The sequence below is a fragment of the Mytilus edulis genome, chromosome 7 (genome assembly GCF_963676685.1).
Source record: "Mytilus edulis chromosome 7, xbMytEdul2.2, whole genome shotgun sequence".
Lineage (NCBI taxonomy): Eukaryota > Metazoa > Mollusca > Bivalvia > Mytilida > Mytilidae > Mytilus > Mytilus edulis.
Genome location: NC_092350.1, coordinates 47600598 through 47619260, shown reverse-complemented (window position 1 = coordinate 47619260; position 18663 = coordinate 47600598). Strand labels below are relative to the sequence as shown.

At 31.3% G+C, this 18663-nt stretch overlaps 1 protein-coding gene across 1 annotated transcript; it reads left to right on the top strand.

Annotated features, from left to right (window-relative positions):
• The first annotated feature begins 6367 nt into the window (after window positions 1-6367).
• Window positions 6368-17863, top strand: LOC139481651 (transcription intermediary factor 1-alpha-like). The gene is made up of 3 exons (XM_071265097.1): window positions 6368-6463; window positions 8904-9877; window positions 16210-17863. Exons 2-3 carry the CDS (start codon window positions 8908-8910, stop codon window positions 16533-16535), a joined length of 1296 nt encoding a protein of 431 aa, XP_071121198.1. The 5' UTR covers window positions 6368-6463; window positions 8904-8907; the 3' UTR covers window positions 16536-17863.
• Window positions 17864-18663: the final 800 nt, after the last annotated feature.

Genomic DNA, 18663 nt, shown 5'->3' with positions numbered 1-18663 from the left:
GTTTTCCCTAATTACGCGGACATTTGTTTAGTTAAAACATATTTCCAAACATTAAGTAAAATTATATATATATAACATTTGGTGTTATTTTACAATTATTGCTGATTTTTTTCAAATTTAAGATTCATTACATAAATGAATACGACGGGTATCTAAAAGCAAACACTATGTATTTTTTTTTTTTTAAATATTTTGATTCCAAAATGACACTGTCTGTATACGTAACGCTGAAGGTGAATTTGAATTGCCCGTTTAAATTTTTTTTTTTGGCAATTATTTTTGAAAGATGTCTTATATAAAAATACTGTGGATTCATTTATTTTCGTGGATTACAGAAACTTTGCATTTTCGTGGATATGTGATTTCGTGGTTCTGCCAAAGTCTGGATACAACTTTATATTTTATATTTCGCTGAACATTTACATTCGTGGTTCACCTATTCCCACGAAACCAACGACAATTGCTATCCAACGAGTAATAATGAATCCACAGTACCATAAACAGATGTGATGTATTGGCTTACTAGATATCCAACATTTTGCAAAGAAATATGTGTCCATAAATGTTTTTTCGAACAACTTTTATCAATTCATACCTTATTCCACGTTGACACCTTCGTATATATGCTTCCAAGTTCATTTCGGAGATTTTTGTCAGGAGGAAGTTCAGCAAGCAAATCGCAAAGTTTCCAGTTCTTTCTGTAGTTTACAGCCATGCATTGTGATGTCACAAAACATTCTTTGATACATTCCAGCATGCTGACACGTGTAATTCTACGTAAGATGTTGTTTTGCTGACTTTTGCCGGTTTCTAAATGCCCGGTTTTATCAATTTTGTTCGGATGCTGACATTCTAAATCATCTCTGTCACAAACATCTTTCATTAAAGATTCACAATGTTTCGCCAAAATCACATAAACAAAAACTGTAATTGCTCGATTTGATAGATTCATGCTTGATATGAGTTCAAAAAAAATAATTCAATTGAATCCTTATATATTTTGATGTTCTCAATGCAGTACTCAAATGTTTCTTTAAACAAATTTCCTGTTTCATCTTTCAAATGTGTCCTTAGTTACTATTATGTTTGTGACATCATCATGTTTATATGTAGTCAAATTTACGTTTTGTATCAATTTAGTTTAAGTGATCTCAATTTGTTATATTCTATAATCTAGTGGAGCATATTCGTTTAATAATGCAGCTAGTCTTGACTTGAAGACATAAAATATTAATGTAATTGGGAAGAAACATTAAACTAATCAATATAAAGTTTGTATTTGATTTAACATCTAACAGTCCATCATTCACTTGCAGTAATGATAGTATTTATAGACACCTAAAACTTGCTATATGGTGTTGACCTGTCTTTAGGGTTACAATCTAGCATCTCGCCTGCCCTTGTTAACCTGAAAGTGAATAGCAAGAACAATAAGTTCATTTATCTAAATAAAATGAACTAATTAAAAAAAAAATCGTTAGCTGCTGTAGATTAATGATTGTTTGTTTTGAGATTGTAACACAGTGATGACTTCTGTAACGATATTTTGACTATTTTACCTATTCTGTTTGTTTTGTTCACGCATCGATGTAAATATAACGGAATTTGATGCAACTATCATACAAGTGAGAGGTTTAGCACTATAAAACCAGGTTCAATCCACAGTTTTCTACATTTGAAAATGTCTGTACCAAGTCAGGAATATGACAGTTGTTGTCCATTCGTTTGATGTGTTTTATAATTTAAATTTGCCATTTAATAAGGGACTTTCCGTTTTGAATTTCAGTATTTCAGTTCAGTATTTTTGTAATTTTACTTTTTAAGGTGTTGATGTTGAAAACTTAAACCCGAATTGTATGTCAACCCTAAATGCAAGAGGGAAGACAGATACCAGAGGGACAGTCAAATCTAAATGCAAAACACTTAGTTCCCTTTATTATTAAAGCATGTTATGTACTTTTGAAATAAATGAAAAAAAGTCAATCTAGATTTAAAGTTCAGAAAAATGCGATTAAAAAAAATAAAATACTTCAGATGTTATCTTTTAATCATATTAAGGTAAAAAAGTAGTACACCCCTGTTAAAGTTTATACAGGTCTATAACAGTTTAATAAAGTAATTGATGTGTCTAAACTTAATTTAAACCACGAACTGTATCTAAATGAAATAAAAACTTTACCTTTATCAAAAACGCACAAACGTAGACATTCAAAGCAAACGCCAGGAATACAGAATACGCTGGAACTTTAGAAATTTGTTCATAAAAAAGGCTTTTATAAGCACAGAATATATTAACATTACCTGAAAACAATCTGATTCGATCCATTTATTAATGAAATATAGAAAACCAAAGCTATACACTTTTAATGTTGGATCTTATAATTTAATGTCCATTAAACAATATTCTGGTTTATTCAGTAAGATAATGTTTTGAAAATAATTGCTTCAATTGAAAGTGAATACGATAGTAATACATTCATTTAAGACCGTATAGATTTTCACATTCTTTCGTTTCTGTGTAATGTTTAAAGATTGTATTGCCTCTTTAGAAAATGTTAAGTGTATTTTCCTCCTCACTTTTTAATCTACCTATCAATTAACACTCACAATACTTAAAGAAGAACTTGAAGTGTTAGGCAACACGTGAAATATACGTTTTCGTAATAACAATATAAGGACTAGATTATTTATATACTCTCATAAGTTTAGCTTATCACTGTCATATTTTCTGCAGTTTTGTTCATAGCACTTGTAAAACAAAGTCTATATAGAAACATTCAATATATTGCAGGAACATATACTCTAAAAAAAGCAATAAGCAATAAGTATAGAATCTTGCAGTTTTGTAAAAATAAAAAACAGGGTTAAACGAAAGGTTGTAGCCTATATATGCATTTTTACTTGAAAAAAAACCCAAGATAGTCAATTATTGAAGAAACACCTGATATAAGAAGATGTGTGCCTAAATTATGATAAATTTTATAAAAAGCTTCAAAATTTTACTTGATTAGACACGACATAATCTCGCCAGTAACTGTATTGAACTTGACTTTGGTATCGACTTAATTAATTAGTCTGATTTAGTACTTGATAATCTTGGTATAGTTTGAAATGGTTTCGACCAGTCTTGGTTTAGTCTCTACCAGTCTCTACCTGTCTAGACTAAGTCTTGACCTTGAAATGTAGTCACGACTGGTCTGAAGCATCCAATCTAACTTAGTTATATATTTATCTGACTAAATTCTAAGTTATTTGGTAGTTTGGTTCATTTCTGTCAAATGAAAGGATTTAAGTAACAGGTCAAAAAAGCTAGAATTTTCTCTTTTGATTAAGTTCAAATAATAACTGATCTTAACAAATTATAGTTTTTGTTTACCTATTGAATATGACAGAAAAACACCAAACTACTAAAGAACCTGGCATTATGTCAGATTGATATTAATTGAGATAGCTGTATAGCTTTATGAAAATCCAAGTTGATTTTGAAAAAGTTAAAGGTAACTATTTCGAGTCTTTTCAAATAAAATATGTGCCTGGATAACACTCCAGTCACTATTAGAATTTATGTATCTACAGTTAAAATCTGTTTTTTCTAACTTTATGGTTCTTCTACGATGTCTTCGACAGGAGCAAGTTTTAAATGTTTATCAGGATATTAATTGTTAATTGTTAATGTAATAAATTATTATCAATATAATTTATCAGTTTGATCATACACTGAATATTTTATATCGACAAAAAGATATTTTAGTGTATTGATTGTTGCAGCATTTTATAACCATATATTTGGATATTCTTTAGTGAAAATGAGTTGAGATCGATTTTGATCATTTTCCAGCCAACCGTGAACAAGTATTTAAAATGAAACGTTTATTTCTTTCCTTGTGATAACCTTTGTATAAAGTATAGTTTTACATATGCTTAGAATGTTGTCCAATGAAAATCATATTTTGTTTTCTTAAAATAACTTTTAAACATAAAAAATATATAGAACTTGGTCAGTTTCTCAATTGATCAACATCAAAATTCCATTGGATCTAGAATATAAACAAGCTGATCTGCAACATATTCCATAATGTATGACACAAGGTGTTTTATGTCTTAAGAAGTAGTCCGATCAAACACCTTTTAAAAGTTGTAAAAGCCTTCAGAGTCCTGTGGCCTTAACATTTTGGCGTTGCATTACATCGTAACTTACAATTAGACAACAATGTATGTCGATAAAATTTACAGAGCTACAAGAGCAAGCAAAATACTAAAGTTGAAACATGACTGTGAAACTCAAATCAAAATTTCGAAGACCAATTGGGGGCCTTCGACTGGGTTTTGTTCTTTGGTCTCGTTGACACATTCCTCATTTCGACTCTCAATTTTAATTTAATTCACTTGCTAGTTTCAAAAACACTTATCAATCATGCCAAATACAAAAACGGGAATTACTATATTCTATTTGTAGCTGAGTCAGTTTAGTAAAACGAAACACCTTATTTCCAGAAAGTATCGAATATTTATGTGAAAAATATTAAGCGATACTTTTTGCTATTTCTGATAGATGAAAAGTGATAACAAGATAAACAGTGTCGATTATTGTCCATGAAGAAAACTCACGTAGTAAAAAGTGTTCGATTGAACAGCGGGGTTTTTAAACGCCCTATAACTGTAGGACATCAAATCAAAACTATCTGTTTGACATGTGACGTCTGAGAAACACAATTCCCTGACGAAAAAAAATAATCACAACAAAACCAAAATGTTATTCCACGGAAAAATTGAAAACAGTTCAAAAACCTTAAAAACATGTACGGAAAAATCTGTACCTGAAAAATAAAGAACTGACAAAATGGATTTGGCATAAATTTACAGAATGAATGCAACACCAACACACAAACAAATATTTGCTCTCAACAAATCTGTTACTTGTATTTCATTTCATTTTATGAATTCTTGCTGCACGATAATTTGATTTGCATGCTACAATAACTCTTCTTGCTTACATGTATTTTATGTGATACCATGTTGTTTGCGTTGTTCATGTTGTGTTTCTACTTACTTTATTAATGTGCCTTTTTCTTTTTTATTAATTTAACCAAGAGTGTGTATTATTTCATGCTTTTTTGTTTTGTTCGTATGTCAGGGGCCGTGTCAATGAAAGTATCCTAGGATATGTCCTAAGATATGTCTTAGGACGTTATTTAGGATGGTCTTAGGACGTGCCTGAGACATGTCTTAGGATGTAAAACAAAGCTGTCGTAAGGCAGTCCTAACTACGATGGTCCTAGGACCATCCTAACACATTTTTTTAATTGAAAAAAGATGTTGAGATTGCTATGACATAGATTTAATGGTATTTTAGTATCTATATGTATAAAGAGAGGGGGAGGACTTTTATATGGAAAACAATTAACGCAAAATAAAAGTTAAAGATTTAACGTTATTCTAATAAATAACGTTGTTTAATAATATGATAAAAGATATATAAATGAATTTAAAACGAAAACAAAAGTAAATAGTCACGAAACTTTGTTAAATGCGATATTCGTGCTGCAATTTTAGTCGATGAACTAGTTTTGTCCTTAGGTCCACTCGATTTTATTACATGTATCGAATGAGGATAAGTTAAAAAAAAAAGTCAAATTTTCCCCATTTTTAAATTAATATTGCACAGTTTTTAGTTTAGTCGCAAAAATGTTGCTTTAATGCTTGTATGTTTTAGGCTTCAAAAAAGGCAGCACGAAATAATATAATGTAATACAATTAAATCTTTAACAAAAATTGAAAAAAAAATTGTTGTATTAATTTAATTCTCATAACAGTATGATAGTTTAATATTGTATATGTATTTTTAGTATTGAGTTTATGCCATATTTGTTGTTTTTATTACGTTTTAGGACATTGTAACCTTTAGGACTATCCTAAGACACCTATTTGTATGTCCTAACTTTAGGACCAAATTTAGGACATATCTTATTTTAGGAGACTTTCGTTAACCTGACTTAGGACTAAGACGTGTCCTAAGATCATCCTAACACATGTCCTAGTCCTAGGACAGCTTCGTTGACACGGCCCCAGGTGTATTGTTTAATTGTAATATGAATGTTCTTTGTTTTTATGTTTTATGTCATTATAAAAGTTCTTCATAACTTATAAGTAATTTGTTCACACCGACTGTAAATATAAAATGTTTGTGATCTTTTTTACAATTGACTTTATCAAATGGTGTACAGCTGCAGCTCCAAGAACATGGGTCTAGTTATGATTATATATTTTATTTTATTTAAGTAAACTCGAATATAGGTGTTTTGTTGTCCTTAATCGATCCTTCAATTACAAACACTTATATTTTATGATAAATCTTACCATGAGGTATTTAAAGTAGGATCTTGTACATGTAATAAAATACAAAAGTAAGTTGACAAAATATATCGATCTTTCTTTAAGATAGGATATGTCCGCAACAATAAAGGTAAGTATAAACTGTTACTCTTTTTTGGAAGGTTAATATTGAAATAAGAAAAATATTTTGAAAAAAATATTATGTATTGCGTTTTTCATATGTACCATCAGTTGAATATTTACATAAAAAAACACTTCAAAATCTAAAGAGGATGTGGTTCAGCTCTTCAAAGTTCCGTAGCAGCGATCAGTTTTATGTTATACTATGAGGTTGATTTAGTATTGTGTTTATTTTTTAAACATTATATGTAATTCAAAGTAAACTAAATGATGTTATTATTTTAGATTTTACATAAACCAAATGAAAAATGAAACACATTTATGATCACAATCACAATTCTTTTCAGTTTTGTGTTGTTGTCTTCTTCAGGTCGCAGTGTATATGAAACTAGGCTAACGAATTTAACCTTTAGCTTACGACGATCAGAATGCATGATTATGTTTAAAAACAGCCCTAGTTATAAAGGTAGTAGTATATGTATGATGTTTTGTTGTGCATTTTGATAAAGTGCATATCAATAACGCATGCTAGATGAAAGATTCTACAATAGATTTGTGTTTGGGGAAAGTATCTTCTTACATCCTGCTCTATCACCCTTTTCACTATGGATGTTTCCTTCTGTAATCACTGATAATAACTGGTGTACTGTTAAAGGAATTAAGGGAATGCAAGAGACCAAATTGAATGAATTTAAAAGTAACAAACTGTCAAATTCCACAGGAGTTAGAATTTAATACGATAAATTATCACTTAAAATGTCAACCTTATAAATAACGAATTCGATCTGATTTAAAACACCACGTTTCTTATCATTCGACTTTATAGTGACAGTAAATCAATGTCACATATTGATATACCATGTATACCTGGTGCATTTATTTATGCTCGACTAACGTGTACGTGAAGACAAAATGGGGCAACTTGATAAGCATTTAACTTTTGGCAATTTTTTCCTCAACCGCAGCTTGAAAGAACACTTTGACCATATTAATAAAATATCTAAAACAATTTGACAATTTTTTTTATGGATATTTAACTATATAAAAATAGTAAATTCTTCAATACTTCAGATTTTATCAGTTTTAAGATGTTGTCGCTGTGTGTAGAATCGATTTACGAGAGAATGTCACTTCCTCTTTGTTCAAGGTCATTCTTCAACGCAACTAATAATTATTTACCGGTCAGGTTGGCCACTTTATGTTCTTTTTTTTAGAGATTCAAATTTAAGTTGTTGGATATTTTTGTAGGACAATAACACGTTAAATCATTCGTTAAAAGTTAGAACTCCGATTCAACGCACGAAAGATTAGTTTTATTTTAAGACACGTTCTTTATTCAGTTTCTCGTTGTTACCACACTATCAGATAGTTTATATATAAAAATAGTAAAGTTGTAATTAGATAATGTTATTCTACGTTAATTAACAGATTCGTATATTCTGTAACACAGATACTTTCTTTTTTAAGTTTATTCTCTGTATATCAAATCAAATGATATACAATTATTATTTTTATATGTATTAATCATATTAATGTACACACAAATGGCATACATGAATCTAAAAAAAAAAGATACTTTTCAAACCCAAGTCGAAATAAGCATCTTTTTAAATTACCCGTCGTAAAATGTTCAACAATAAGCCAAGCCTGGTTGTTTGATAGGCTGAAGACAGAGGTTTTTGAAATAACAAAATATAATAAAATCACATGGAGAAAGTCAAGATTTGTTTTTATGGCGCATGATAGTGGTGCAAACAACAGCTCTGATTGTAATTGTGAATTTAAGAAACGGAAATGGATTTTTTTAAATATTAAATGGTAGGTAACAATGATTCAAGCTGGTTCTAATAGTCATGCCAGTTTAACTAAATAAACTATATCCACTTCAACTTGAACATCCCTGCTTTATCAAACTTATTGGATTTAAACAAATGACATGAATATCAATAATGTGGTCATTTTTATAAATTTCCTGTTTGCCAAACTTTGGATTTTTCGAAAAAGTAAGGATTTTCGTATTCCAGGCATAGATTACCTTAGCCTTATTTGGCACATGTTTTTGGAATTTTGAATCCTCAGTGCTCTTTAACTTTGTACTTCGTTGGCTTAATAAATAATTTGATATTAGCGTCACTGATGAGTCTTATGTAGACGAAACACGCGTCTGGCGTACTAAATTATAATCCTAGAACCCTTGATAACTATTCATTTCCTCATAGAAGTTTTTCAAATAATGCGAAACAAGACGTTCGTTTATCAACCTCTATTATAAAAATGTTTCTTTCACAAATTACTTAAAGCTTTTCTTGTCCGAAAGACAATCGCTTTAAATTAGTTCACAAAAGTTGGTATACGATGGAGATAATCGAAGATAATCCATTTTGAAACAACAATAAAGCCTTGTATTTGTGCTATGATATGTCTGTTTTATCTTTGAGGATATTTTACAGGAATATGGCCAGTAGTTCTCTTGTATGCGGCATCTGCAATTCCAAGCATTCTTCTAATCCATTAACAGCGTGGTGCTTTCAATGTAATACAGGACTCTGTGAAGAATGCAAAGAGCATCATGTTCTGAAGAAATCAACAAGAAATCATGGTGTTATACATGTTAACGAATATCAAAAGTTACCTATTAGTCTATTCCAAACACAGGAAAACTGCAAATCACATGGTGAAAGATATTTAGCATATTGTCATAAACATGCATGTTCATGTTGTTCGAAATGTAGCAAGGAAGAACATGGAAATTGCAGAGAACTCGCAGATATAACATATATAAATGATATTATTTCTAGCCTTAAGTCTTCCAACAGTATGTTGGAAATCGATCATTCATTGCGGGAGCTAGTTGAGAATTTAAAAAGGATTCAACAGAATCGTGTAGGAAATCTAACATCACTCAAACACAACAGAGAGAAGATCGAAAGGGAAATTAAGATAGCTAGGCAATCAATCAATGAACGCTTCGATCGCCTTGAAAGAGAATTATTGAAAGAACTTCAAACAATTGAAAATGACGAAACGAAAAAAATCCGAAAAATTTTGGAATCTGTAGAGCAGAAAGAAAAAGAGATAGATGAACTGAAAATAAGCCTTGAAATAATAAAGCAGCACGCATCCGACCTTCAAACTTTCCTTGTCAGTAAACAGATTGAACAAGATTTTTTGGTGGATACAGAAAGCCTCTGTCAGTCCATGCAAGCTAACAGTGAACTATCAAACGTCTCCATCTCATTAAATACCGACGATTTGATGAAAAGTTTAAGCGTGAATATAAGTAAATTTGGTGAAATCGTTGTCCAGACGAGTCGAAGTGATCTGTCATTGGTAAGACGGAAAATTCAACAGAAACAGGCAAAAGATGCTGTAGTTAGCAAGGGCACCCCTGACGATCAGTATGAAACAATAAGAAATGAAGAAGGTTTGTTAAATCAATATTTGAGTTTTTGATCATGTCCCTTCCTTGATACCACTTTATATACACGAATTGCTTTTACAACGTTTCACAGATCCCTCAAGTTCACGGATCCTAAGGATTTAAGTCGGTACGATTTATTTCGAGCTTTTTACGCTTGATCACGATTTAATACGATACATCAATATATCTTCACTGTAAAATTACTCAATTTCTGGCGAATTGTTTAGGTTAACTTTGAGTAACGTTCGAGCTTTCAACCACCTTCAAAAGAGTACAGTGCAATCGTTTAAGTGTTGTCATTCATTATACGAGAGGTACTATGTTGCGGTACTGTCTACTGTGAAACCTTGTGAAAGGAAATTGAAACAACTAAACGATGATGATGATGATGGCGATAAGTTTTGTACGTTCTTAAAGTCATATGAAACATCAAATTAGAATAAAACGTTGATATGTTTTATGCAGATATTCTCAAATCTTAAAAGTAAACAATTAATGATTAATGTACGGCCTTCAACACAGAGCCTTTGCTCAAATCGAACAACAAATTTTAAAGGGCCCCAACATAAGTGCTTGATTAACTACGTTTTAATATTAAACAAGTGTACGTAGAGGAAATTCCTTTATACTATCAAAATCTTGAATATAACCCTTCATGTTAGAATTTTTTTCATCGCAGAGTGCAGGTGCGAGTGGAAATACGTAAATTAATGATAATAACAAGTAACACGCACTGGACGGTAAAAACGAATCGGAACGCATTTAAAGATGAACACAGAGCGTATAATGGATCTATAAATTCCCTTTTCACAGTGCTCTGCGTGATATGTTCTGCTTATTTATTAATGTCACGATCCATATTAAAAAGAAGATGTGGAATGATTGCCGATGACACAGAAATTAACAACTATAGGTCACTGTACGGCTTTCAAAAATAAACAAAGCATATCCCAGTCCACTTTAGACAACAAAATCGGAAGAGATCAACAATCTCTGACTGAAATACTGTGTGTCGATTTAACGTTATAGACTCGATACATCGATACGAATATATTAAAATAAAACGTGCATGCAAGACTTAGTCTGTAAAATGCGCATGCAATGGTTCAATAATTAACGCTCATCCTACTGGACCCATATCTCTCCTCGCGATCGGTTCTAAATGAAATTTCATATCACGGCTTTGTGCTGTCAAATACGTTTACCCGGCCATAATAACTTTAACCCGGACATATCAGCGACGTCATAATTTTGAACTGACGTTTACAAGTTTGATCCGACATCTTTCAATTTACTGTTGATAAAAAGAAAACACTTCATATTGTGACTCGCAGCTGCTTATTGGTACTAACATTAAAATTTCTAGTCTCGTTTGAACTTTCGTATGACTTTAAGGACCGTGATACTTTACACCAAAAGTTGAGTAAACTCGTGATAATGCCTGAAGGGAATGTGACACCCATATTCTGATTAGGATTTTAGTTTATGTATTGAAAAAGAAATCAAAACCTTTAATTATTTAATTAATTTGTTGCTAGTTGCTTTTTATCGCCTTCTCTTAATGTCTTCCCGCTAAATTGGTTTATAAATCGATGTGTACCCTATTTGTGTCAGTTGCATTTATAAACTGGTGATCTCGTAATTCATTGTCACAAAGTAAACAAATATGATAACTATGAAACTAGTGAGTGAAATTTCACTGCATTAAACTTAGTTTTACAAACACCTGTGATGCAAATGGTCAGCTTAAATAATCTATCAATTCACCACTATAAGACAACGAAAGTTGTAAATATGTGCTTAAGTTTTATGATCCCTGCTGTGACCTTTCAATTACGAAAAGTCCAAACTACAATAGTATCAAAACAGCAAAGACAATGAATAATAGGGATGAACCATTGTGTACATTTATCAAGGGGAAACTTCGCGCAAAGCATTAGAATTTATAGTTTAATTGCATTTAGTAGAAACAGAGAATTTGGTGAAAATAAAACCAAGATTTTTGTTGAACATTCACAGACTTTAATACAGATATTTTTGTTATAAAACTTTAAACATAGATTACTCACTTGTTTTTTCTATGATCTGCTTGCGTTTATTGTTAACAAAAAGTTCTAAACAACCTTTAAATTCCAAAACACCTCGTACTAGGTCACCAAAGTCGAGCGCACCATAAAAGGTGTACTTGAATTGGTCCATATATATATATATATATCTAAATTTATAAACTTTACCCTGTATAACCCCGATACATATGAAACCGGACGTTGACGCGTTCGAATCGAAAACAGACAGTAAGGAATTAATACTTTTAAAGAAAATCCAAGATCTATTCTTCGGATATTTTGCTCCAATATATTCTTAGCCATAATACTCATTAGTTACTAAAAGGTTTTTCAAATGTGTGACATTTTTATATACAAATATCAACAAACGCACGACAATACCAATGATAAAACGTGCTTGGTATTTTTAAATATTCAAAACTTAATGTTTCTCGTACCTCTTAGTTTTTAAAACATACATTTTTGAAAATTTTATAGTATAAATTAACAAACTTATAAAGATCGTTTGTTTATGGTGTATCTAGAAACAAAAAATACACGTTTTAAAGTGTCTTTAGTTTCATGTTGTGTATGCTTCGTTGTCGTAACACCTTTTTATACTGTACGCTTCGTTGATACAATATTGCGTTTGTCAATGAATTTTGCATGTATTAAATTATGCTTTGGTATGATTATAACCAATATGCATGCATGAAAATAATAATTTCCCACCATAACATGCAGACAGCAACCCATAATATCCGTTATATTGTCGAAACACTCTTGGAGGAAATTTGTACATGTAAAAAAAAATCCTTGTGTATACAAAAGTGTAAATTGGTAGGAATAGTTATCAAAGGTTGGAAAATACAATATCTCGACAGATGCAAATATGACTAAGCATACAGATACACACGTCCGGTTTCTAATTTGATAGCATTTTTGAAAGTTTTTACAATACAACATTGAGTGTACGGTTAGGTGCTGGGTTGGGTGCCCGCTAACATGTTTAATCCCGCCATATTCTTTTTGTGCCTGTCCAAAGCCAGGAGCGTGTAATTCAGTGGTTATATATATTTTTTGGTTCACTGTTTTGTGCATAAATTGGGCTGGTAGTTTTCTCGTATGAATTGTTTTACATTTGTCATTTCAGTGTGTTTTATAGCTGACTATGCGGCATGGGCTTTGTTCATTGTTGAAGGCCGTACGGTGACCTATAGTTGTTAATTTTTGTTTCGTTTGGTTTCTTGTGAAGAGTTGTTCCAATACCACATTTTTTTATATAGACAGCCTTCAAAAACAATCAATGGATTATAGGTTAAGCCTTTTGGCCTGAATCTCAGAGGCGGATCCTAGGGGTCATAGATTACAATAGAGTTACATTAAGGCTAAAGAAAATGTGTATACAATTAACATGCAACTGATGATAGCCATCAATAGTAATACATTTACTTTTATGTGAAGATATAAAGATGAAGAGATAATTCTTTATTATAACTGGTTTTCTCTTTCAATTATGTTTTTCTGTTTGTTTAATTTTTAAGGTTTAAAGATTATGCTTAATTTCCTCGAATATAACAGTCTTTCTACTGTGGTGCCAAAATCTAAGTGATTGGTCATTCTGGTTATTATAAGCACCTTAAAGTCTATATCAACCCATATGCATTTCATTCAAATTTTAACTTATTTCGGAGAAGACCAAAGGGACCATATTTATATTCCCCAGTTACCCTTGGCGTCATTGGTAAATTATGCAGATGAGCAAAGTATCAATCATAAACCTAACCTTAGCCATTTGCTGTGTTTCTTCTTTCATGTCTTAATAGTTATAAATAAAAAATGAAACGTTTCGCAGTTGGTACTGAACAATTGCTGGACCATTTTATTTGTTTATGACACGCGTACGAAATGGCTGATTGTTAGTTGCTTAGCGTTCACTTGCAAATATGTCATGCATGTTCAGGATAAGCACAAAGTAGCGTACTAATTGTAGGTCCTGGAAGGAGGCCCTCCGGAATTATTGAATAAAATGAAGTATATTGAATAAGGACACAAATATTGCCTTTCAACAGGTCATTTATGGACCCCTCATAAAGTTTTTGCAGGGGTTCGTACAGTGTAGTTAGCGTAGTACTCTCTTTACACAAGACATTGGATCTTATATTCCCATTCGGACTGGACGTGACTGCGTACTTTTACATCCCACACAACTAAACGGGTAGCCAACTTCGGTCAGGTTATACTGCCGATCGGAAAAAAACCAAAGTGACCATATCTAATAGTTTATTTCCCAGTTATCCTTTACCAAATTCTTTCATGAATAACAAAAAAATTGCTACAATATAGCAAGTTATATATGCTGGTTAATCACTTAACATTAATTAATACAATATATGCACACTTATGAGAACTCATAATACCGTACATCCTCTCGATACTATTTATATTTGGCATTGTACAAGTCCATGCGTTTTATTACGTCTTTACCTAAAGGCATTGGACATATACTGATTAATACTTTAGATACATGTTTTACCTCTTAGTTGTAATTCGCTTTGAAATAACTATCAGTTACTAAAATTATTCCTTTGTCGATATTGTATATAATTTTTTTCCCTTGTACCGACATTTTGAGTTGAGCCAATTGCAACTGTACAGTTTTTTTTTTTATCATGTTGTGCTGTTACACCAGTGTCCCAGGTTAAGGAGAGGGTTCGGGGCTCACGTGTTTAATTCCGCCGCATTTTTTTTTGTGTCGGTCCAACGTCAGGAGCCTGTAGTACATTGGTTATATAGATCTGTCATTTTTTCTTCTTCTTTAATACATAATTCATAAGTTATAAAAATATTACCGTTAGTTTTATCGTTTTAATTTTTTTTTTAATGGTATAAGTTTTCCTCATTGTTAAATGTTGGACTATAATAATTGCTTTATACACCCACTTCATTAAAACTTTGGTGGAAAGTTGTCTCACTGGCCACCACATCACATCTACAAAGCTTTATATTTAAAAAAAAAAATAAAAAAATAAAGCAGTTGGAATGCCATCTATGGCATTCGGAAAATTAACTTCAACGAGTTCCTATGTGTGCTTTCGTCTAGGCGAATTTGGACCAACATCGGCATTTGGAAGAGTCTCAAATTGTGAAAAGTAAGTCATTAAAGTTTTATTGACTGTACTATACTTTTTGAAACTTTATTTCTACTGGAATATATTTATTCGCTGTTCATTTCATCTGGAATAACGTTGAAAGTCCCAATTTTCAATAGAAGCATTCCTATTAGATGTCACGCTGGTTGAATATTGCAATTTTGGCTTTGGATGACAGATATTTTAAGTTAAACTACTTTGACTAAGTTAACAGATAAACATTAACAATATAATACAGAAAAAGGGTCGCCGACACCATCTAGAATACCTTGACAAGAAAGTGATTTGTGACGGTTTTTGTCAACGAACTGTACAGTGATTATTTGAAAACGCACAGCGAACGCGACACATTTGATTGAACGAACAATACAGTAAGAGAAAATTTATTTAGTATGATATTGTGTTTATTCTAAGTTCTAGGGAACATTTGAGGACACGTAGTAATTCAACGTTTAGTTATTTATTATTGCTTAAGGTCTTAATATGCAAAGGTGTATGCACGAAAAAATATTCAGCATTGTTTACCTCATAAAACGTATGAAATTGCACCATGTCTGTGCATCTAGCAATTTTATCAAACGTTCTATGCAATATCTAAAACTTACAACAACTGTATAATTGAATAAATAAACTAACATGCACATTGACATATTTATATATACTCAAATAAGTTCTAGAGAGGCATTTAAAATTGTTGTCATACCAAATGTTGTCCTGATTATCGCTTCGAACGCGTCAACGTCCGGATTGATTTGTATCGGGGTTATAGGGGGCTAACTTATTTTAAGGAAATCATTGCTAGCACTGCCTGCAATAAACCTATCTATCAAGCATGGAATCGCCAAATATGAGAGTACAAGGGGAAAGGCTGTGGATTTTCTATAAAATTTCCATATGTTTAGCATTTAATCAACACAAGGGTACATAATCCTTAATTGGATAGTTAAGGTATATACTGAAAATTAAGGGCTCTGAGTATAACACATCACTTCAAATTTATAGAACATGTACATGATGTATCAATCTTTACAAAGGCAAAGACGGTTAACAAAAACTGGCCAAAATTAACAAGAGGTAAAATAATATGTTCTTTGAAATTCCTAGGAATGCATTAAAGAGTATGTTTCTTTCAATTTAGATCCTTGCTACATTGTCACTGTCAAACCAGTAGAAGATGCCTTGAAGTTTGGACTAAATGGACAGTACAGACTGCGTGTTACACAAAGTGGTTTTATATTAGAAAACATTGAAAAAATGACACCAACATGCTGTTGGTCATTTAACATTGTACGAAAATTTGGAAAAACAGGAAACGAAAGAGAATTTGCAATCACCGTAGGGAGACGAAATGCTTTAGGTGAAGGGACTGTCTTGTTTTTGTGTAGTTCAAGAGATGATCCAGTTAAAATTTCGAGGGTTGCACGAATAATTATAAAAAAGATGCAATCAGAGGTCAAACATTGAATGGATAAGGATAAACAATAAAAAGCGAAATAAGACATGTATTTGATAAAAGGGAAAAAAATCATAGAACAAGCAACTTCATTATAACTAAGATATATATCATATTACATGGTTTGCAAGACAGGCCGCAACGTTACCAATAGAACAATTATCATCGGAATGTAGTTTATAAATTTTATATTTAAAATGTAATTTTTTTTTCTATTTTTGAGCCTTGTAGTAACAGTTGTTTAGTTTTAAGGATCTTGCGTACAGAGTTTTAATGTAATGATATTAATGAAAAAGGCAGTCTTTCATTATAATTGTAATTTATGTAATGTGAACATTTTATTTTGAATGAAGAAAATAAATGATATTTCTTCCGTATTACATTCACAGGAATATTTTTTCTCACATTTTAGTTATACTGTGAAGTCGTTTAACGATATCAACATATAATGTAACTTGTAGTGTAGTTTTAAATATCATTGATAAGTTTGTACTTAAAATGTAAACACAGTCTAGTTTGCCATGGTGTGGTACAACTTTAACTTTTAGTGTATATTTGAAAGAAATATAATTGAAAGAGGAAAACTCCGAACAGCTTACTTGTTCAACAAGATTTTAAAATTAGTATAATAACTGTATTTTTAAACGATTTCTATATAATGTACTGTCATCAAATCACATTGTGTTGCTTTGTTTCGTGTTTGAATATTTTTGGAAAGTGTGAAAAAGAAAATTACTGGTACCACTAGTGCATAAGATTTTAATGTTGCTCGCTTTTAAAATGTTAAACAAAATTATCGATTCAGGCCTCTGGAAGTCTTTTTAATAAACTTACACGAGTTGCTGTAAGGCTATGCATTATAATTGTATATGGCCATCAAAAACTGTATTGAAGAATAAAAGCAGAATACGTTAATCAAGCCTACCTTAACACGTTTACAGAAAAAATGAAATTTTGTGTAATCAATAGACGTGTAGATTTGATTATTTTTTATAAGAATTATCAAAAGATAGCATAAGGTTTTCACTCTACGTTTCGCAAAAAAGAAAAAACCCTCTAACAAATCGTTTGGTGTCTATGTATAACACTTTACTTGACATAAGATACATTTGTAAATGTAGATATCTGCTTCGCCTTGACTAACATAAATAGATTGACACTACTAAACTTTATTTTAAAAAAGATTAATTCTTTTTTGTCTATTGTACACCAAGGACATCATGAATATTTCAAAAACAATACTCCAGTGCTTGCGGTGGAAGTTAAAGTTTACTGTTAATGAAATTATTGCACTTGGATTTCCTATTAGAAAAAGTGACATTGTCTTTTCGAATGTTCTGAAGGTTAGAATTTGAATGCCCGTGTAACAATAATAATTCGCAATGTGGAAAACTTGAATCATCTAAAAACATTTTACTTGTAAAATAAGGTTTTTTTGGTAATATAGCTTGTTATACAGAAAAAATATTAAAAATAGGTCCGATTCACTCTTCCTAAGAGAAGATTTATCAGGCGTAGAAAAATTGGAAGTAATTGCCACTTGAAATTTAACCCAGAAAAAAATGGTATTTCATAGCTTAAACTTTCTTCATTACTTATGCTTTACATTATTCCATCTTGCTATCAGTATTTTTTTTTAGATAGATACACCTTGAACATGTTGAACATATTTAAATAAAATCGTATAATAAAAAAGCAAAATGAGGTGGTTAAATTTGATGTATACCGTTTTTGTGCTTCTTCGTTCCATTAAGTTTTTACAGTGATTAAGATGATAACAAAATGTTGAATGCCGTAACCCTAATTTTGACATTTTCACATATAATGTCTGTTTGATTTGTACACACATCGTTGTCAATATAATGGAATTTGATGTAGAAGGTTTAGCTAACTATAAAACCAGGTTTAATTCGCCGTTTCCTACATAGGAAATTGCCTGTACCAAGTCAGAAGTATGACAGTTCTTATCCATTCGTTTGATGTGTTTGAGCTTTTGATTTTGCCATTCGGTTAAGTATTTTTCATATTGGAGTTCAGTATTTTTGTGATTTCACTTTTGATCCTATTGAACTTGAAATAAAAGATACGACAGATACAATTGCGTCTGATTTATATCTTAACTCACATCTAAAAGTTTCC